General features: G+C 40.5%; 1 protein-coding gene across 1 annotated transcript; it reads right to left on the bottom strand.

Moving 5' to 3' along the window:
• Nucleotides 1-347: 347 nt before the first annotated feature.
• On the bottom strand, nt 348-23137 carry slitrk6 (SLIT and NTRK-like family, member 6). The gene is made up of 2 exons (XM_084921611.1): nt 22538-23137; nt 348-4571 (listed from the first exon to the last, which is right to left on the bottom strand). Exon 2 carries the CDS (start codon nt 4554-4556, stop codon nt 2019-2021), a length of 2538 nt encoding a protein of 845 aa, XP_084777737.1. The 5' UTR covers nt 4557-4571; nt 22538-23137; the 3' UTR covers nt 348-2018.
• Nucleotides 23138-23850: the final 713 nt, after the last annotated feature.

Below are 23850 nucleotides of genomic sequence, written 5' to 3'. Positions count from 1 at the left end.
AAAGAAAAAAAAAGTAATGCAGTAGAGCATGGCTGGAGAAAAAGCCTGCCGCCACTGTTGTGTGATTAAGGACAAGGTCTGAGCCATTGAGGGGGGGGGGGTAAATTATTCACATAGCTGGAAAAAAAAAACCCAAATGTTCTTTACACAACTACATCCTCGCACATGTATGCTGTGCAGGACTGATAGCACAATGAGAGAAAATGTCTTTTTCGAGTGCCTGGTGTGGCAATTAGCGCAGATAGTGTGCGGTGTTGAGAAGCAGCAGCTTTGAATTCTTTTATCTTGAAGGTAAAACAGGCTGGATGTATACATGAGTTAGCCATAAATTACTTACAAACCATATGTATACTGCAATTCTTTATTTCCTCTTTCAATTACAAGTTCTGTTTATAGTCTGTACAGCACTGAAGGCACACAAACAAACAATAGATATAATGGAACATAAGTATATACAAAATATACAGAATAAATAATTAACTCTAGTTAAGTAGAAAAGCTACAGAGTGTGTGCTTACATGAACCGTTCCAAATGTTGAGTTTCCAAGAGTATGAAGAGCAAATAGTATAAATGCAGAATAACGACAATGTCTACATTGCACATGTCACTCGCCAACTCGTCAGCTGTTTATAATGTGAGCTGGGAAACAGAGAGAAGTCGGCTGGAGTCTGTTTTCTATCAGGCTGTCTGTGGAAAACTGGACCTTCACTCGCTTTCGGGCAATGTTATGTTCCAGGAAGTTAATAAATGTGAGCACGAGGAACGAACAATGTTCCCAAATGCTGTTGTCAGACAGAAAATAGTGGCACACGTCTCACATACAGACACTCAGACACACACAGATCAATGATATTCCACATTAGTGGCTTTTTTCATCAAAAGCTTAAAAAAAAAAAAAAACAACAAATTTCAGCAGGACTCTGATTGTCATGCACCATCTTATGGCATTTGATTAGTGCAATGCATTTTTACAACATTACAGTGGTGTATATACTTTACTTGAAGTGCTCTACTTACTGACTCAAGAAATAAAGAAGTAGCTTGTACAAAAATAAATAAAGTTCCTATGTCATGTCAATTAACTGACAGAAGGATAGCTTTCAAACTGCACTCCTATCCCTGTATTTTTTTTATATATATATATATTTTTTTTTTTATGTACATGTTGGCAATTTGCTGACTCTTCGGCACAATGAGCATTCTGGTTGCGGCAATCCAGCTGGCTTATGTTGACAGAGAATGTAATCAGGTCATACCCAGAGTCAGGGTAAACTGATTAAACAGCATTTCTGGGTCAAGTGATGATTGAAATTCACTCACTTCTTCCCAAACATCTGCTTTATTCCGTCAGGATGTTGGAGCGTGAGGGGGATGGGGAGGGTGCTATGTGGATCGATTCATTTGGCTGCAGTAACACAGCAGAGATGTAATCAATCATTTAAAAAAAACAAAAAAAGTTGGTTTCAACACAGGTCTGTTCAACAGACTGTGAGTTTTAACCTCTTAAACATCCAGCAGGGTTCGTATTAGGGTTGGGGTTTAGGGTATTTTCACAAAGCAGAAGCTGATGCTGTTTAACTGATGCTCTGTAGTTTTCATCTAACAGTCTGTGTGTGAATGGTGTGTTCCCCTTAACCCTAATCCTGAACTCAACCCTAGACAGCACACACTCGTCTAGCGTTAGGTTCGGGTTTTGTTTTGGCCACAGCAAACTGAATCTTTGAAGATGATGTTACATTTCAAATGACGTCTCAGTGGTCCTGTAGAGATTAAGCGGTTAAGTTATATTTGGCCATAAATAATGACACCTTTTACCAGCTACATAACATGGCTGTCAACAGATGAAACGTAACAAAAGAGTCAACCAATTACATTCTGTGCTACAATTTAAGAGATGTGCCCATCATATATCTATATTTATATTTTACACTGTGGCAAGTACAAGAGGGCAAAAAGGACAAGGCACTTAGATCAAACATTTTATGTATATATATATATTTATTATAACTTCATAAGCTCAGTTAAATGCAGTTTGATGCTCCAGAACTTCCAAATAGTCTGGTTCAGTATGCAGGTTAGCTTTGAGTTCAAAGTACTCGTTTTTTGTTTGCTCAAGCATGACCTTGTGCGGTCTTGAGTACATAATCGTCTCCATTAGTTTCACCTCCTCCTGGTGCCCTGGCACCTGCATGTCTACAGCGGGCTGAAGCTGAGGCATATTTTTTCTCAGGTATTCTGTTATTCCGAGCTGCTGCAGCTCCTTCTCCCTCTCCAGAATGTTCCTGTACAAGGAGTTGGGGTTGCTGAGAGTGACAAACTCCGCGGGGCACTCTCCGGGCATGGATCTGAACTTTGAGCTGGGGTTTCCCGTGAGGGGCGACGTGTTCTCCTTCTCCATGATGCTCCGGCAGAGGTGATGCTTGGAGCTGGGCTCGTCGAGGTTATAATCCATATCGGCGTCGTGCTCCTTGTGCTGAGAGCAGTAGGTGGGGTTGCGGCAGATCTGCACGATGGGACTGTGCGACCTGTCCTCGTACAGAGTGGTGGACCCCGTCCTCTGTGTCAGAGTGTGATGAGTGGTTTTCTGCCCATACATGCTGTAATGCAAGTGAATGGGGGAGCTACTGCTGGTGTTTTCTCGCGGCTGCTCCTCTGCTGCTTTTTTCTTCGCCCTCCGCCGCCGCCGATGCACGACGAACACCACCAGCCCAGCTGAGCAGAATATGACCATGAGGACAAAAACAAGAAGGCTTAAAATGAGCACAGACAGTGGGATAGTGTCTGTGAGTGAGATGAGGAGACTCCTCTCATCGCTGTTGGGCCCCAGTGTGGCTGTCACACTCTCTTCATTTGAGGGCAATGGGTGGTAGGTCCCTAAACCGGGACAAAGCACCTCATGATGAAGGCTTCTCAGGTCGGTCTGCATCACTTTCTTTGGCATGTGACACAAAATGGAGCCCACCACTGTGTCCTTTCTCAGTTTCTCTACCCATTGTTTGAGGCTGAGCAAGTCACAGCTGCAGTCCCAGGGGTTGTCCTCTAAATAAATCTGCTCCAGCGAGTCGAGTTGATCGAGCACGTTGCTCACTGGCAGGTGCATAAGCAGGTTTTTTCTCAGGTTTAATTTGGCGAGAGGCACGTTGCGAAATATCTGCGCTGGAAGAGAGCTGAGCAGGTTGTTATTTAATGACAGCAGCTTCAGGTTTGGCAGGGGATTAAATGTGCCTGGTGCAATCTCTTTGATGAGGTTGTATTCCAGATATAGGTATTCAAGGTTGTGCAGTCCTACAAACATGGTAGAGAACAGCTTTTCGATTCTGTTGCCGTTTAAGTAGAGCTTTTTCAAGCTGCTCAAGCTGAGGAAAGTTTCATTATCAATGTAATCGATTCTGTTGTTTGCCAAGTTGAGCAATTCTAAACTATCATATGTTACAAAGTCGTACTTCAGAAGTTTCTGAATCATATTTCCCGTCATAACGAGCTTAGTTGGGCTTTCCTTAAGTATTCCGATATCTGACACCTTTTGAATTCCTCGGTCTTGACAATGCATCAAAAACCCAGCCACGGGGTGATTGTGACAAGAACAATGCTCCACACAAGGACTGCTGGGAATGTGAGATGGTGTCGGGATTCTGCCGTCATCCTTGGCATTGACCAACTTGGGAATCTGAGCTACTTTGGATGAGGGAGTAACAACCATATCCAGTGACTTTGACGGCTCCTCTAAGGGAATATTGGCGTGGGATGGACAGAGGATGTCCCGCTTCACCTTTGCCAGAATGGACCCCTTGAGGTCATGTGGTGTGGTGCAGATCACATCGCTGATTGATGATTGGGCTCTCATGTTCTCCATCCAGATTTTTAAATGTAAAATGTCACAGTTACAGACCCAGTCATTGTCTTCTAGGAGGAGTTCCATTATGCGCCCAATATGCTCCAAAAAGCCGACATAGGGCAGTGTCTGGAGCTTGTTGCCACGCAGGTCCAGGTGGGTGAGTGGTACAAATCTGAAAATGTTGCTGGGTAAAAACTCGATGGAATTGTCATTGAGGATGAGGACCTTGAGGCGGATCAGTTTGTTGAAGGCCCCTGGCTCGATGACCCGTATGAAATTTGTGTCAGCTTGGAGAAATTCCAAATTCACCAGGCCTTGAAAAGTGTCCTCTTTCAGTGTGACGAGGAAATTGCTATTTATATGGAGTTTTTTCAGCGATCCGAAAGTGCTAAAGACCCCTGGCTCCAGCTCTTGTATACTATTACCCCCGATGTGCAGTGAAAGGGCACTCTTAAGCCCTTCCATTTCCTCAGCACGGAGCTCAACCAAGTCATTCTTGTAAAGGTTCAGGTGGAAGGGCACACCTGCTGGGACTTTGATTTGGGAGATTTTGCTGATGTTTCTCTGCTCGCAGTTAAGATGAAAGATGCCGTCTTTTCTCTCGCAGGAGCACAAGGAGTCACAAGACTCACTAATGGAGGATGATGCCTCTGAGGGATGGATATCTTGGGATTGGACCGCAGCGAGAAACAAGCCGATGAAAATGACACAGGGCGGCATTTCGGCCTGAGAAATCTGTGAAGAAAGGATGGGCAGAAGGGGTGGGGAGGGAAAAGAAAAGTGTTAAGCAACTATGTTGCAGAAGGTCAAACTCAAACACGCTGTCCTAAATAACTGTGCCACTTCCGCGTAGCATTAAAATTATATTCAGTCTCATTGTCAGTGATCCAAATGTCATTTAAGTTTCATATGTTACAACAGCAAGTTTATGTTATGTATGTGTAAAAGTGTAAAATTATATTTATGAGTGCATCATATGCATGAAGAGTAACACAGTTCTTGGATCAAAGCCTTTATGTAGTGTAGAACTGTCCTTGCACAGCCTTAAATGCATGAAAAATATATAAGACTAGAAAACAATGCTAACAGTGTCCAGTATTCTCTACACATTGTGTTCAATTTATATGAAACTCTCATTAGTTTTAATAGAATTTCCCACTCCCTCTTACAGTCAACATGCTTTACCTATATTTAGATTTATACTTGCACACTCTGATTTATTTATGAATATTCTCTTGATTTATTGACTTTTTAACATATGACTATGCTGCAGTACGAAAGAGACCATCTTTGTGAGTAAATTATATCGTAATAATTTCTTATGAGATATACAATACATGAATGAATTTCATGCAAACTTGTGAGGCAAACAGGACAAAGAGCACAACCAGATCTCTGTTGATCATCCGTGGCCATCACAAAATCCAACATCTACTGTACAGCAAATGTACATATTTTGTTATTTTAGTGGAACTGGAAGCAGCTACACACACTTTATTTTTACTGGAAAAAAAAATCTTGGAGCTTCATGTTCTCATCATTTTTTCTTTCACTTTAGTGTGTAATGAATGCACAGCAGTGGTCTTATTTTTCGCAGGCTGTGAGTGTATGTGTGTGTGATCTGAAAACACTGTGTGGTTTTTGAGCTCTGACAAAGCTGTTTTGAGGCGACTGGTTTCGCCAGCATTGTCAGAGGTTTAGTAAGGTGTTGTTAACAGTTTTACAAAAAGGGGTGGAAATGTCTTAGCAACTGTGAAAACTCTACGAAGTATTCTCTTCTTTCTGAATGTTTACACCTATGTTGCCTTTACTCAGTATATGTAGCATCATCTCTAGCTAATGGCACGCCTATTCATCCAATAAAAAACTTCAGAATTAAGACTCCCTCCCTGGGCACTGCATTTTACCGATGAGTAAATAAATTCCACAGGGTGAGGACTGAGATCAGACAGCAACTCTTCCCAGTGACTCAGTGGGATAATGGTACATTATTTAAAAAAAAGACGGAGAGAGAGAGAGAGAGACTCATTTGACTGATTTCTCTGCCCTTTATATGCAGGCTCGTCTAAACAAAGACGTAGTGTGAGTCATGCAAATGCAGAAGTCACTTCAATCCATGTCAAAGCAACATTTAGAACAAGCATTCTACATTTAGAACGTGAAATAAATGACCCTCTTTTATTGCAAAACCAGCTAACTCACATGAGGCTGGACTCAAAGAGAATTAAATCTGAGCCAACCCCGTATTCATACATCTGAATTCTTTCAAATACTCTTGACTGTATTATTTTACAAACTATATCAAAGCAATAAACCGAAGCGTGTGCAGGGGCAGGGGCTACTGAAAACAAAATCAAACTCCACTGTGAGTAGGATTTATGTTGAATGACAAGGGAAAAGCTGAAATCTGATTTTAATGATGAGCAGCCTGTGCACCACATTGAAATCCATTACATTAAGTCGACTAAAATCCCGATGGATCAAAGGCTAAATCACTCGGGGGACTGGTGCAGAAGTGTAGACATCTTCCCTAGATCAAGAATCATCTAGATATTCACTGTTAACGAATGGGATTCTTCAAAGAGGAAAGACGTGAGAGATGACAGCCGTTCTTGTTAACGAATGCGATTAGTAACTGGAAAGCTTCATTCTGGCAAGACGGGGCAAGCCAATCCAGCCTGTGTTCGTCAGAGAGTGAAAGCTATGACTCAAGATATCTATCGAAATAATACTCAACTGTCTCTCTTTACAAAGCTGAGGAAATATCTCCCCTTTACGCAAAGTCAGAGAGATGTGGGGCATATTTTCTGGGGGTGTTTGCAGTTGCCTGTGCCCTAAAGCAGTAATAGAAAAAAATATCTTTTTTGGTGTGCAGACTAGAGATACACCCTGTGAAGTCATCATCAAAAACCACTCTACTGTTTTGGGGAAAACAACAAAAAGACTTAAAAAAAATGTGAAGTTTTTGATGTGTCAGTTTGGATGCTCGTTTATTTTTGTCCTCTAATTGTAAAGTTTTAGAAAATTACATTTTCTATATAGCCTAGAGATACATACCAAGGGACCAGCAGGCATTCATGTACCAATTAGCTTAATTACTGTTCTGAAACACATCGGACATTCAGATTTTAAATGCTTACTACAGTCTGACTATAAATATAACAATTATTCTGTTTACCAAGTCAAGCAATCCTCACACAACACACACCTAACCCAGGGAGACAACAGAGAGAAGATATCAGCTCCATGAAGCTAAAACATCTCTGAAGTTATTTCCCAACCCTCTCCGTGCCTCTTCTTTCTTCTTTCAACTTTTTGCCTCCCTCACCATGCCTCCATGCATTTTTGGTGCCACAGGGTAAAGTCAACAGTATTGATGAAAACCAAGACAACTCCATCTTCAACATCTTTGAGGTTCAGGCATATACCCCAAGGTCATTCTCCACATACCTGCAATAACTGATAGAGACTTTACACTCCTCACTCCATGGACCCGGGAAACACTGAATAGCGAGAACTCTAAGAAATATAAAAACCCTAAGACACTCGTTACATTACCAAAGTAATACATCACTGGTAATGTCACTGAACTCTTACCTAACTCAGACGGCACCAGCTTCAACTCTCATAAGTGCACAAAGAGCCAAAAAGGAAGCTGTAGTAAAAGGAAATGTGTGGACAGTTTTTTCTTTGGCTAGCTTTACAGCATATCTATTTAGACAAGTTTCTGTTTCAGACTGCAAAATCTGGCCTGGGAAGTATTTAAATTAAAGCACATAGTTGAGCATGTCCTCAGCTGCAGCATTTTACACTTTACTGTAACACTTGCAACCGTGAGCAGGCCAGAACACAAAGTGTGCCAGTGAAAGAAAAGTTTCTTCAGATGTGTTCATTTTTGGGGGGGAATAAAAGGAAAAGCGATATACTGAATGCCAAGGAATGGTATTCTTACATTGCTTTGGAAAAAGAAAAACAATTCAATAAAAGGCACAGAAAATTTGCAACACCTATAATTCCTGCAGTGCTTAATAAAGACAAGTTTACAACGTTTGGGGGAGGGAGGTGAAAAAAAACCCCATCAACCCACCAAGCAGAAAAACGTAGTCTAACGAACACAGATATTCGGTGTCAAGTTTTTAACTGATGGTATTTTTTTGCGACTGAGTGATTTCTGTTGTTTTAATTATAGTAAAAGTGCAACTGCTCAATAGTGGCTAGCCACAAGTGGAAATTTTTGATATATCACCAAACCCAAGCGGCATACAGGTGAGACAACCGCAGTAGTCCACAAACGTTTCTCCTCAGGTCATTTTAAAAATGTCCTCCATGGAGCACGCTTTCTTGCTAATGTATGCACCTCAATGCTGTTACAAGTGTCCCTTTAGTGAGCAGGTTGCACGTGGGAGATGCTGAAGGGGGAAAAAAAGATGGCTGGATGGATATTACATTCCTCCAATAACACCTCTGATTCTACCACAGAAAACAGCTTCTTCTTCACTTCTACCCTGCCATGCTGATTACTGAGAGAAACAGATGCTTTCAAACCCATGCTAATAACATATTTGTCAGATTGCAGATAACAAACCGCACCTGCATCGTTAGCCAATTCCTCACACCCTCATCTGTTCTGCTCGTCCGTGACCCTACACAAGTTTCTGAATTGGATATTACTGAAATACACTGTCTGTTTCTGTGTTAGCAGATCAACAGCAGACCTTTAAACTCCTGTTGTTCTCAGATTACAGTCTCCTGTTAATTTGACCTGCTTAGTAAATCTGGTCCTGAATGCACTAATAATCTCGTGATCCCCTCCCTTACTCATTTCTACAGGGAATCACCACAACATCAGGCAGAATGCACAGGAATAATTAGTTGAATGTTCTTGCCTCGAGGGAAATCTGGCGCTCTGAATCTGCCTGGACAGGAGTACAACAATAAGGAGACCAACCACTCTTTGAGAAAGACAAGTTGCTCATTATAGATCACTCACTGAGCTACTGTTTAGATACACAAAGAATGAAAATGTCTCTCAAACAGTGATGATGTCTTTTAAACTGTAGACTATTCTGCATTTATGTTCCTGTCATCTATCCGGTATGTCGTACAGAATTGAAAATGTCAGATTATTATTTCCCTTTTGTCCAACCAACAATCCACAAAGCAAATAGATTTAAATAATGTGTTGTAGTTTTAAACTTTGTAATAGTTGAATGCAGTTTATAAAATCCCAAATATAACACATCATTCTGGTGTTCTGCAGTCTAAGTTTTACTTAGTGTGATCTTAATAATCTTTGGCTAGGTTTCTATGATTTCACCTCTTATGATTCTTGCTCAAATGAGGTGAGGAGGAGGGAAACTGAGGAAGAATTAAGGACTTTATGGATTGGCGTGAATTTGAGAGAGTCCAGCAGGTGGTGAACAGAAGACTGCTCTTGAAGCTGAAATCAGTCAAAGGGACTGCACCCTTTATTGGCTGTTTTATGTATTTATATAGGAGAACTTTATTAGGAATAGTTATTGTTTTGCTATTTGGGATATGTGGTGTTATATCTGTGTTGAACCTGCCAGGTCAATGTAATTTCCTGCTAAGGATTAATCATGGATATATCTGTTTATGTTTCTAATTAACATCACGTTGGCATGTCTTCAAAACACTGTAGTCAAGCGCTCACTAAATAAATAAAAACGTAGATTAAGAATCAATAGACATTTATCATTTAATGGTCTCTGCAATAATTTATCTTTACAGATGGCTAAGCAAACTCATTAAAAGAGGAGGTAAAGTGATGGAAGAGAGGTATCAGAATTGGCTAGAGGCCACCAAATTTAAGCTTTCAAAGCCAAAATTTTCTCTGAGTGGTGGAATTGCCCTTAGACCTTTCCAGCTGCTTGCTTTTCCCCCCGTCCATGTGGAAAGGCATGGCATTTCTTTTAGAAATCAGTCTTTCGCTTCTGAATTCTTATTGCAAAAAGCAACAAGAATAAAAGAAAACATTTGAATCAACTTTTTAAAGTCTGTATTTGAAAAGACATACTCACAGATTCCATATACGAAAAGAACATATTAATGTAAAATCAAACATTGGCAAAACTTCTAAGCTGTGAACAACTTCCACATTTATACAGTTAGACATCACTAGGAGTTAAGCAATAATCATTTTCAAGCATTTCTATGCAGAACATTGAGAAATGTGACTATGTACTCGTGTTTAGCAATTAAAGATAATGTGACAAACCAAAATGAGACACAAAAATCTCATTTGTCAAACCTATTAAATTTACATTGTTTAGACAGCGATAATATTCAGACAACATCTCCCAAATCTGGTGCTGAATAATAACTGCAGCATTTCCCTTTTTATTATTTATATACATTTGATTCATGGGACCCAAGGCGCTCACCTTTGTGACCCTAATGGCTTGTAGGATAATATGAAATGGAAAAAAAAGACTATTAACAGATGTTATCGTGTACTGCATGATAACACTGCAGAGAGCAGATAGAGAACGGCAGTAGTTTGATGCTCTCTTCCTACTGGATTTCAAACAGACTCCTCTTAACTGATCCATTTTTCAAGCAATCAATGTTGCATGGAAGTCGGTGTGATGGGCGCAGGAGATGAAACATTCTTCCAGTGCCAGTCTTCTGCTGCACTCTCTTTTTTTTACACATTCAAATGTTCATCTCGTGCTGTTCAGACAATTCAATTAGAGATCTACTGAAGCCCTATGAGATCGCTCCTCATGCATGTGAGCGAAGCCAACTCATCACCCAAAATCGAATCAGATGAGTGAAAAAAAAAAGAAAAAAGGAAAAGCAGCATGGAGCGGAGGAGAGTAAGACATCAGAGAGAAAGTGAGGAAAAAGTCTGTTGATGGAATATTAATCATAGGCCGGGTTCTTTACCATCGCTGGAACATACACAGGAGGCTTTGTCCATTTATAAACCCAATAAACACCCTGTTAATGCTTCTGCTGGACCAGTTATAAATTGTATTGTTCCAGTGCAGTGAAACACTCCATAATATCTTGGAACACCCACAGTGAGTCCACTGCCCCCCGTGGGTATAATATGTCAGAGTGACAAGGCCTCGTCTATGTGACTGTGCGAGCACTCTCACACAGAAAGCCATGAATACACAAATGCTCATCTTCCACGCAGACTTTTACAGCACTGCTGTAAATAAATGTTGTCTTTTTATATGTTCATTAGTGTGTCCATTCAGACAAGTGCACGCATGATATCTGAGATGATGTAAGCAGCCAAATGACTTTAAATAACCAAAGATAAGTATATCCAAAAACTTTTTGCATGCATTTTCAATAGGAAACTCACTTTTGTGTGTGTTATAAATGAAGTGTATCCCTTTGTTTTACACAGGAGCATTTTCATCTTGACCCTAAGTAATCTTTCTAATCAGTGTAAAGGAAGTTTTAAAAAGCCTGTGGAATGATCACTGATGTCTGCCTGCAGCTGCCTTTGCCTCAAACACTTTGCTGGTCTCTCAGTCCACTTTCAGTGGCGCTCGGCAGAGGTGCCAGTTATTTGTTGGTCTTAGTTCTCCATTGTTTCCCCATAGCTACTATACAGGTGCAAGGCTCGCAAAATTTCAAAATCTCTGGTAGCCCTTCGGGCAGGCATTCTTCAGTTTTTGGTAGCCCAAAATAAATTTAAGTAGCCCGAATAAAAAAGAAATCATTTTTTTTATGTTTTGTTTCCGTTACAATATTATACATTAAAGTATAATATTGCAACAGAAACAAAAATTAATCAAAAAAATTGTTAAAATGCAAATCACAACAACTGTATAAAAATTACAACCATCAACTCAAATACTTGGTTCTAATTGAACAGAAATTTCTATGAAGAATTTCTTGTAAGAACTGTGTAGAACATGAATCAGTCTGTGTCAGATCCTGAATCTGAAATTTCCAATGAAGTCACAGGTAAGAGGCAAGTGGAACCAAGATCTAGGCCATTTGCTTTTTGAAGTTTGCAAAGACTGCTAAATTTTGCCAGTGGTAGTTCACTCTTTGCAATATAGCACGCTGTTCTAAACAGCTTTTTCAGGAGTTCTTGTTGTGCTTGATTTATTTTTAGTATGTTTTTTTGCAATTGCTGTTTGTTCTGGGAAAGATACTGCAGACTGGGCAATAATGCATTTCTTGCATTTCTCATGGGTTCTGATGGGGTCTTTCTTAAAATTACTGGTCCCAGTAACAAAGGCGCTTGTCGACTCAGAAATCAAATGAAACTCACAACACGCCTGGCAGAACATCATGTTATTTAGCTTGTCATATTCCAGCCACAGAAATTCTTTTGTCCATGAAACCAAAAAAGCTGCGCTTTCTTTTGGCCTCATAGTCTGATTTGTCATAACTTTTCCGTTTTGTGGTAGGCTTTTCTTTGGCTGCCCCTTCTTCACCCTGACCTGTCTTATTTGGCTGAGCAGAACTAAAATACCAGCGTAAATCCTGCTGCTTTTACACACGTACTTACATAACGGTCAGCGATTCTTTGCGCACTCAACCTCTCACATGTTTAAGCTTGCTGCGAGAGATTTCACTTGTCGCGTTTGAATAGTAAGCTAATGAGTGATAAGACGATGTCAGAGGAATTGGTGCGCAATTAATCGTCACTCACCAATCAGTGCTGCTGCTCTCTGCACACCGTTCGCGCAATTGCAAAATGAAAGTGAAAGCAAAAAACAAGCGCAAATTCAAACGCGATTTCAATATGTCACATATTGACAGTGGCTCATCGATGCCAATGACATAATTACTCAACTACATTGGCGAAAGAATGCAAAAGCATAGACATATATTTTCCTTCCTATGACAGCCCGACGGGCAGGGCTGAGTTAGATTTTGGTAGCCCGACTGGAAAAATCGCTAGCCCCGGGACGTCGGGCTAGCAATTTTGCGAGCCCTGAGGTCCGCTGAAGCACACAACAGCCCCTTGTTTCCCCCATAGACATCCTCCAATGGAGGCTGTGAGCCAGGACGTCTTGCTGCCCTTGCGAAACTGGGTTTATGGTCAATAACGCCCGCTAGTGTACGCCTAACTCCATAGAGGACGACCATGCGTCACTCTCACTGAACCTAAAAAATTAAAAAATTTCTCTCCTTATATGAAATTTGCTCCAACTTTAAAGTTTAATACATGCAGCATCTTTGATCAGGTGACCAATGTGTTAAATCATCAAGATTTCAATAATTGAGCTAAATGATATGGTTGCCATAATCACGCAGCCCTAGAAACAACGCAATCAAGTTTTATTCTTATCAACATTTCTGTAGGACAAGTCACTTTCGAACAGGCAGATGAGTCCAGAATTCATTACTTGGTAATCTAATGTATCACATAAGTAGTGTGAGAAAGCGATGGAGCTGAGCAGACCTTTGCTGATAAACCTGGAGCATGTCCCTTTGCAAAAGTCACCAAAAATCCACACTGCTATGGATTCTGACAAAGACATCTCACTGCTGACAGCATTTCAGTATGAATGGACCGAATGTGGCTTTATCACAGCTTGACTGTGACAAACTTTAAAATGACAACTGTATTGGGCATTCATTTGCAAAGCCAGGGTTCATACTAAGCATGCCATCCTTACTGAACAGCTCGTGTGCCCTTGCTTGCCATTGATTTTTGCACTCTTTACGCCCCTGACAGCGCACTGCAGCACCACTTATTTACCATCTGTACATTTGTCATAGTTTCTAGTGGACTGACAAAGACACACACACTATAGATACAGTATATGACAACAAAACAAGGACCTGGATTTGCACTGTACTAAGTATGAATGCACACCATCCGGTTGACAGTTAAGAACATTATTTTTAGATAATACGAACACAGTCATAGTCGTGTTCTGTCCTCGTCACTGTCAAAGTAAAGCACGCTAGAGCCACAAATAGCCCATAAGGCATAATTCCTTCTTCTGTTGCAGGAGGCAACCTGATGTAGCATGAAAGACTTGTTATCCCTAGTGGCACCCCGATGGATAGAGCCATTCTCCTAGCTCGTTCAAGAGTGATAAAAGTCACTCCAAATTAGTGTTTTGGACATATCATGGAGATGTCTTGTGGATATCTGACAATATTATTGGCTTTTCACTTGCTCTTAAAAGCATTAGTCACCTCGGTTCTTAGCATTTTATGACCTTAGTCCTCCTCATTGCTAGGCTACCTGCAGCTGCGATGATTAATGGATCCTGACAACAGGGTGGTTGAAAGAGTAGAGTTTAATTCACTGAAGTCTGAAGTTCTCTGACAGTTTAATCCACCCGTTCACCACCCGCAGCAATAATGTAAATATAATCTGTACCAGCACCGTGAGACTGAAATCCAAGCAGGTTTAGGATCAGGATTCCACAAAACAACTTTTATTCAGACATATGAGCCAACATCTGACATGTATTGTATTGTTCTGCATATGGTTAATGAGGATTCACATGTACAAGGATCAGGTTTCAGAGCTCTTGCCTGTCAAGTCCCTGTGAATGGAGTGATATCACGTGTTTCCCAACGGAGTTGTTGATCCATTGCTTCATTTGGTTGCGGTGCTTGTGCTGAAACGTTTATCAAAACTTTCCGTGTGCCAGCGCAAGTGAAAGTGGCTGTATTGCATTTATTCAAATTTGAATCAAACATGCATGAAAACAAATCCAGTAAACCAATGTTAAAGACATTTCAGCTGTACATATTTAGTTGGATTTTAGTTTTCTAAGTGCAGTAGGTATGACTGATTTAGATTTTAATTTAAAAAATACAAGTTTAAAACGTTTTTTTAGCTCCTAGTTTTAGTTTTAGTTAACTAAAGTACGTCCACCTGTTAAGGGTCTGTATACATCTATTTTATAAAATATATATATTAACACTGACTGAACTTTCTGGCCCTTTGTTTCAGCATGGTGGAGGTTTTAGTGGAAGTACTGTGCTTTCAAACAGGCCAACAAAGATCCTTTTAGCTGTGTTGGAAGCACACAGCCTTGGTGATCAGGGGAGCGAGGCTGATAGCACACGCTCTGCTGGCTGCTACAAGGATTGCATCTTTAGAAACATCATCAGTGTCCCGATGAAAAAAAATGAAAAAAAAGAAATTCGATTGGCTCTCTGCTTTTCTCATGTTGTTCAGTAGTTCTAACAGCTGGGAGCTCATCCCTATGGTAAGTCATAAGCAGATACTGAACTTCATCATGCATAGAGACCTAATACATCTTTATGGCCATTAACTGACACAACGCCACAGTTTTGCTTACTCACTACCTTGTGTAACTGCATAGCTTCCTCACTTTCTGCTCTCTGCTGGTGGGCCTTAATTTCTGATAGAGAACATATGCATGATAGAACTAATAATAGAAACACAAAGGCAGTGTGGGATAGGGAGGGAAGAGGGGGTGGCTCAGCTCCCCTGGCAAGCTTGATTTAGAAGGCCTGCATTTCAAATGGTCTGTTTAACTAATGCGCAGTAATTAGTTCTCCTGAAATGAGCAGGCGAGTTACGCCACTGTATAGTAGGATCAAGGTATGTTTTGTAAGAAGACCCATCTGCACCAAACAGATGTATCTTTCTGTATACCTTACTGTCGCTTTAAAAAAAAAAAAGGACACTTTCTATTCAGGAGTGACTCACCAGCAGGACTGGCAAAGTGTAGATACATTTGTTCACTATACTCTATCTAGTTTCAGTGCTACCTGGAAAGTCAGGCAACTGAAAAGCAAAGCCAATACTCTAAATAAAGTAGAACACAGTTTTAATAGAGATTGTTGTGTTATATCGTTATGAGATAGCTCTTTGAGAATATTCAGTGAGTGTTTCATATCTTTCTATCTCCAGTGTAACCATCCTTAGTCTTTTCAGCCTTTCAGTTGTTTCTAATGTCGATTTTAAAGCATGCCCTCCATAAAAAAAGGGCCACAGGGTAATGGTAATGACGGTCTTATGATTCGCTCCATAAATAGGTGTAGATCCGCCACTTGGAAAAAAACAAAAACTTCATTCTCAAAGGAGTCACATATTATAGGTAGACAGGCCTGGCTACTGAGAATAAACAAAAGAAAGGGCACCACCTAGAACATTCTGTCATGTCAGTTAATCACAGCTTGGTTTCTGTGGTCTACAAAAATGCAGGCAAGTTTATAGACAACCTGAAAATCTGAAAATAGAAACTTAAATTAAATTAAATCTCTAAAAATACTAACTCGCAACAAAAAACAATTTTTATATTTTCATATGCATTCTAGTTAGATATCTGAAATATACCAATACTGGTCTATTTTGAAACTTTCAATCTGAATTTATAGAAACTTAGGACCTTCCAAAAAAACTACAAATACATAAAGTGATTGTCAAACACAATCGAGCTGTAAGTACACTTTTCACATGACATGATGGACTGTCATGTACTGTGATCACGCTGGATATCCTAACTGTACAATTATGACTGGTATCATTCAAAAACTAGAGTCTTCGATTATTTTTAAAGCAAGGATTAAACAATATGTTTTCCTCACTGTTACCAGTTTCATAAAATTGATCGTTAGGATAGGAAAGCTCCATTAAGAAAGTTATTTTACCATTTTACACATAGAAGCAGTTTCAGAACATAAAAACATACCCATTTACGCATTTATGTTTGATATCTAACTCAGAGCTGTTTTACAACGTATTCATGCAAATATTTAAAAATGCACAAAAGCCAGGAATCAAAGGGGGTCACCACACGCATGCAGTAATGTTACAAGTAGTTCACAGTCGTCCTCAAATTGGGCATGTGGCTATTTCTGGGAAATGTGAAATGATTTTTGAAAATCCGGTCCTGGCTGATTAATTCTTCTTACAGTCAAACACAGAGCAGCTTCCTGCTCTCTTATTTTGCTCCATTATTTCAAGAGTTTCATCAAATCTGTCATACAGTCGGCCTTGGTAGTTGCCTTTTTTTTTTTTTTTTAAATGCATGCATTGCAGTTTTAACAGCTTTGATGATATTGGCATCAAATCTAATAATTTTTGTACAAATTTCTACACCTGCTATCTGATGTAAGCCTTTCAAAAAAAACAATCGATGCATGTGCGCCTAAGTTCCCGAGTTAAAGGTACTTTGTTGTAAATACCCTCTGTAGAACCAACCTAAAGCACCAGGGGGTAGTGGTTTATCAGTAGGTGTTTTCAGATGTCTCTTGGTTCTTAACCTTTTATATAACTTTTTTAGCTACCTCCCAGTTTTTGCCCACCACCGTAAATATGAATGTATTCATAATGACTTGCCCGGTTAAAATATTGTGCAAATGTTTATTGTACAACAGTGCAGTCTGGCCCAAGTTCAACTTCAGTTGATATCCTATCAGGACAAAACAAACATCTTTTGGATGTAGAATCAAAGCAGTTGTTTCTTCACATTTGGTAATTAGACTTTAGTTACTCGGAGAAGATATTAAACTATTTTTTTTAAAACACAGCTTAAAAATAAGTACTTGTAACATAGATTTTCTCTGTATAACTCTACTACATGTTAGACAGCCAGTCACTGAGATCATTAGATCTTCGCACCAGTATGCTGTCTGCTGATTGGCTCTTTAACATTGATGAGATTTACTTCAAATATACTAAAATTTAGTATCAAATAACAAGACATTATCCAACACTTGGTAGGATGTAATCAGTCTGATTTATCAGTTTGATATTCAGCCTTATGTACTACACTCTAGCTTACTGTTCTTCAGCAAAACCATGACGAGTTTACTAACTGAACAAATTACTATAAAGTCATAAGCTGTTTTTTATGACCACATCTGTTAGTGGCTCTGTTCATTAGTAACAGCTGAATGGTATGTGATCAAGTGACAATTCATCAAGACGCCTACTAAAAGTAAAGAAAGAGGAAAAAAAAATCTACATGCCATATGTAAACGTTGCCTGTATGTGTTTTATATCTACCTGACAGGATCTAGACTATGATTGTCATAAGCGACTGCACATTTTCACATATGGGTGCACACTTTGAGCCCATGTGTGTTCATGGGAGAAATGGAAAGATGGCGGCGCAGCTTTTTAAGCTACGTTAAAGGTAATAGGATTAGCACAAAGTCACAGATTTATCTTTTACTGTTTGGGAAACATGGAGATGGATCATACACGCACACACCCCCATCACCAATTCTGATTCTCCCTCTGCTCTGCCCTTTCCCTGTTTATTCACCAGGCGCCTCCATAATTCATTACTGTGTCATACTAGAATCAGTATAACTTGCTTTATGATGCAGAGCCAGTAGAGCTAAAACTCCACCCTATCTGACACTTTGGCTGATGCAAATTTGCCTGAAGGAAATCCAGTCTATGGTCAAGGGAAATAAGAAGACTCATTGGAGCTGCCAGTATCAGATGCAGCAGCAGACTTAAGCAGTACACACAGACAGAGGCAGAGCTTACGGACCAATAGTCAAAAACATTTTCAGACTGGCTCCATTGAGCAAGAGTGGATAGTTAGATGAGAAGATTGACAGATGTTATGTCTGTTTGACTGCATCAGTAACACCAAGGTGTAATGTCTTTTTAAAAGGAAGATAAAGCTGGTATATTTTTACATAATTCTTGTCTGGACACATAAGACAGCAAATTCAATGCAGATTAAGTTCAAGGTGTCTTGCTTTCAGCCTGTGCATTTTTTTTGGCAGTTAATTGAGTGTGTGACAACTTAACTGCAGAGACTCGAGCTGACCTGCGCCGTCCAGCTAAACAAGACCTTTCAAGACCAATTAAGTGGGAGAGCCACAGCGGGAAGTTAAAGAAGCTGGACAGCATTCTAAGCTCCTGCTAAAACCTGTTATCAGAACAAAAGCTTCAAAGTCAAATATAAGACTCAACGCCACCCATAATTCCCTGTTTGTTTTTGAGATGGATTACTCCGAGCCATATGAAATTCCCGGAATCACAACAGAAACTGCAGATTAAATGCATATACAGGCAGCACAGCACACGCTGCACGTCTGCCACAAGAAATGTGTACACATCACACGTGACGCTGCTGCAACAGAAGGGAGTGTTGCGTTTCAAACAAAGGTGGGGGTGGGGGGTGTTATTGTCCTAAATAATCTGCTCGCTGAGCATTTCATCAGAATGCTAGCCGCAGCCCATCAAATTCTATGTGCTACTTTTCCAGCAGAAGGTTTTACAATATTCATAAAGTGCTTGGCAAGATAGAAAGATGGATAGGTAAAGGCTCAACAGCTGGCAATAATGTTTGGTGTCAAGACAATGAACAATGCTGAACTTGTAAAGGTTTCTGAGGTGTGTTGAAAATGTGCAGTAGCCAATAGCCAGAATACGAGAGATCTATGGGGACCAAGCTCCGTTCTCATATATATATAAACATATTTTAGAACATAAAATATGCTCTAATATAATTTAATCCCTACTAGACATTAACGTTTTCCCCAAAATGTGGCCAAAGTGTGCACTTTTTTATTGCCCATATCTGGCACTGACTGACTGCACTGGTCCACCTTAAACAATTCTTATATTAAATGTGTTACAACATTTGGGCCACATCTGGTCCACACTACACTTCTTATAACCCACATTAATACCATGTCTGGCCCAAACATCTGAGCTGTCAGTGCCAAAAAGATCCCAGATAAGACCCAGATGTGTTTACTATGTGTAGCAAGAAGCACTTAAAAAAAAGAAAATCCCTCTCTTCCTTCCCTCAGCCCCAACTGGTCACTGGTCTTATGAGCCAGTGTTTTGAGTTTTAGTTCATTTTGATGTTTATAGTATGTTTAAGCTCATTAGGTTTCCTATGTTCATTTGCTTATTAGTTCCCCCTTGTGTTTTCAACCCCTGTGAAGTCCCCCCTGAGTCTCATGTTGTCAAGTTCATGTTGTCATGTCTGCATCTCATTATGGTTCCTGTTTTATTTTGAAGGGGTCCTGTGTTCCTATGTTCAATGTTTTTAGTTTTACTCTCCTCTTGTGATGTCGTTATGTTCATGTGTGTCAGCTGTTTCCCCATGTGTTTCCATTTCCCTCATTATGCTCCTGTGTGTATTTAGTCCATGTGTCTTCAGTCATTCCTTGTCAGGTCGTCTGCTCATGCACGTCACAACTTCAGGTATCCATGTCAGTTCACCATGTTTAAGGTTTTTTCATGTTTAGTTTTAGTTCACCCAGTTTAGGTTATTGTTTAGTTTCACCTATGCTCTTTGTTTGTACCTTGTTTCCTAGCCTCAATACACGGCTTGTTTTTTGTTAAATCCACGTCACGTTCAGTTTTTGGTCTGCGTTTGAGTCCTCTTGCAAACACATACAGTCTGCCTCAGCCAGACTGTGACAATAACTTACAATATAAAGCGCCTTAAAGGTGACTATTGCTTTGATTTGGAGCTATATAAATAAAACTGAACTGAAGTGAATTTTACAGGTGTTTGTGCTCAGTCACTCCTTTGTTATGTTGTGGTTACTCAGGAATGTGCTACCATAAACATGCACTTTAACTGCTCCTGATTGCTTTCTCTTACAATTACAAAGTATTTTAAGAACTTTTTATCGTGTTATGACAAGTCCTGCCAGCTAATTTACACCTTCCTGCTGCGACACACGGCCACGAAAAGCCAGCAACCTTGTTTACTCCCAGTCTTTTCTCCCCACTTCCCTTGAAGGTCTCCCACCAACAGTTGCGTGCGTCTACTACTTAAAAGTCAGGCGGCTTTTAGCCTGGGGGGCTGAAACAGAATGAGGTGGAGTTTGGGCCGGAGAATGCGAGACAGTTGACTTGTTGCATCAGGCTAGAGGTTGTTTCATTTCAGCCCGACATGGGATAGCAGATTAGAGCCCCACCCCCAAACACCCTAGCAGTCCATGGCTTCAGAGTGCGTATGTGTTTCTGCGCTGCCTTGTTTATGCGCTCGCTCTGACCGTCTATCAACTTTCCCCGAGCGCCCCTGCAGTGTTCCCAGGCACCAATTACGCCAGGACTTGTCCCTTTCCTCCTCTGGATTGGAAGTGATGCGGCTTGCCCCTACAGGGTCGACACCACCACTACACCCACATATCAGGGAGTGATTCTGCCAGCGCCCGCGGCCCTCCTTCACCACAATCCTGGAGAAATGATAATTATGACATCCACCCACTCAACAGGCATGAGATAGTTCAACTCCCTTGCCCCTTGTTCCAGCCTTTTTTTTTTCCTTTTTTTTTTTTTTTGACTGATTCAATATTACGTGGGCTCACGCTGCCTACTTCATCTCCGCTCTCTGATACATAACTGCAGGATTTCTCCATCTGACAAACAGCACACTAATAAAGTTTCACCATGGCCCGAAGCTCTACCCTCGACCCTGAGCTGGCTCTGAAATCCGCAGACCACTCACACCTGTCAGGCCAATTTCCTTTTGGCTACTCAACTCATTACAGACAACACCTACCCTATTCAAACATATTTGTGTTTCCCCTTCACTGCAAACAGTTTGTTCAGTTGTAGGGGACTAACCACCACTGCACCACCTGATATCCACAAGTAAACATCAGCTCTTGTTTCCCCTCTCTCTATAATTCCCTGTGCCTGGGTGACATTTTTTTTTAGGTATTATAGCAATGGAGCTACAAAGCTGGAGGGGGGGGGGGAAACAAAAGAAAACTCTTAACACTAGAGAGGCAGACAGGAAAGTTGTAATTAAAAAAATAAATAATCAAATGTTATGCCATCCAGGGCCTATAACTGGGGCATTACCTTATTAACCATTATTCATCCAAGCAAAAAATTGGGGTCCAGACTGAATTAAGCAAACTTAAAGATAATCAGACAGTGCTTTCCCCATTAACTTGCACTTCCTCTAATTGAAGGGGGAAAGCTGATTAGAATTAAGGCACAAATGCAGTGCAGATCTATTGAACTGCCTGTGATTACAGTGTGAACATGCACGCTATAACAGCGCCGTGTAAAACGTAACGAGATTAATTGGCTGGCTCTGCTTCCTGATTGGCTCGGTTCTGTCAGAATTTATGACGCAGCGCCCATTAAAAGACACCTGTGACCACTAACACTAATAAATATTCATACGCCACAGATATAATTAGTGATGGCCGAACGCCAGGAGGGAAGAGCGAAGTGTGCGGCAGCTTCAATCTGTTTAAAAATGAGCCACTCACTCCAAAGTTTTGTCTTTTTTATATATATTTTTTTATATATCTTGTATGTAATACGAAGCAGAGCATAGGCACACCAGTCCGAATTTCCATAGGGGAGAACAGCGCCGTAGGATACAGTAACTGTGTGTGGCAGACAGCCAGGTGTGCTCGAGGTAATGGAGCCCCCTCAGGAAAACTCACAGCTCCTTCTCTGTTCCTGTCAAGTCCAGGCACTATTTTTTATTTATTTATTTCTTTAAAGCTGTTTTCTGCCTGTGCTTTCTGACAATCTACACCCTCTGTTTTATAGCAGTTTTTTAAGGGGGGGATAAAACTGGATGGTTACTGCACTGCAACATTCTTTAGCTAGTTAGAACGTGCCCGTAATGGACGCGGATTCCTTATCATTTAAGATAACCCAATAAACAAAAAAAAAAAAAAAAAGGCGGGGGACAGTTATTTAATTGCAATGAAACAGAAATAAACTTTATATAAATCACATCTGATCCATAACTAACAGAACATTGACAGAAAAATATTTACATTCACCGTAAAGTGACACTTACCGGATAAAACTGTTGAAGAAAGACGATGTTTAAGTCCAAATTTCACTGTACTTGGTCCATCAGTTAATGCGGGTAACCCACCACCTTTAAAAACAGGAGAGGGGGGACGCGCAGGCTAACAGTTTCTCTACAGTCCACGAAGCTCCTTATAAAACAGGCTGACACACTACAAAACTTCACAGGTTCCGTCAGTCCTCTCCCTTTTCCTTTGCGGTTCCTCACACACACTCACACACTCACACACACACGCTTAATTATTCCGATACACCAGGACGCTTTGCGGTGAGGTTTCACTCCGGTCCCGGGATGATGAGCAGCCCGCAGCCTTCCTCCTTCCAGTCTCTCCACAGTCAATTAGGATTAAGTTGCAGGTTCGAGGCGACAGTGTTAAAACATTGTTGCCATTAAAGCGGGGCTATTCTTTTATCTCTCTTTTTTCTAATTATGCTTCTACGGTCAACTTAAAATAAAATAAAAATACAATGCCAGCGCGTGCCGTACCCTGCTCTCGCGCTGCGCCGCGCGCTCTGTGTAGTTAACCAATCTGCGATATATTGGAGTTGCTCGGTAATTTGCATGCTGTAGAGGTGGACTACAAGGAGGCAAGGCGGCGTCAAGGCGACCGCAGCACGCGGCTCTCCCGGAGACTTTCAGACTTTCAGAATAAAAGCCTGGAGTAGATCAAATGCATTTATTTATTTTTATTTAAGCCTCTTTAATATTTTGATCAATTTTACGACTTTTATCTATCACAAAACATAATTTAAATTATATTTAATCACTCTAAAAATGACCATACAAATATTTTTCATTTCTTTCCAACAACTGCCAGCCAACCAAAAAAACAAACAAACAAACAAAAAAAACCCCGTTTATTCACGAAGGGATATCATGCAACTTCCGGTACTTTAGTGTCTCTATATCGGGCAGTTTTATGCAACTGGGAAAGCACTGAAACGGTTATACAGAGCTCCTCCTCTTGGAGATTCTCACAATAGACCGAGAAAAAACTCTTACACTGATAGGCTTTAAATAGCCTGGCTGCAGCACCAAGACCAAAGAATGCCTATATCAGCCATATAAGGCAACTAAAATAGTAGCATAAAAATATGCAATGGTCTTGTAATCACATAAGTCAAGTATAGCATTTTTGACATAATAGTGTTGATTCTCATGTGTGAGAGAAGAAAAGAATTTCCTGTGTGTGTGTGAGAGAGAGGGGATCTGCACAGTGGCAAACTAACACACCTTTCATCACACAGCAAACTGCAAGCTGGTCTTTGTGTGTGTGTGTGTGTGTGCCCTTGAACACG

Source organism: Perissodus microlepis, chromosome 23, assembly GCF_051167445.1.
Source record: "Perissodus microlepis isolate ML-2025 ecotype Zambia chromosome 23, ASM5116744v1, whole genome shotgun sequence".
Taxonomy (NCBI): Eukaryota; Metazoa; Chordata; class Actinopteri; order Cichliformes; family Cichlidae; genus Perissodus; species Perissodus microlepis.
Note: the sequence above shows the minus strand (reverse complement) of the source record. Positions and strands in the feature narration are given on the sequence as shown.

Bases quoted from the DNA above. Each gene is read 5' to 3' on its own strand.
- slitrk6 (XM_084921611.1), bottom strand. From the start codon at position 4,556: ATGCCGCCCTGTGTCATTTTCATCGGCTTGTTTCTCGCTGCGGTCCAA.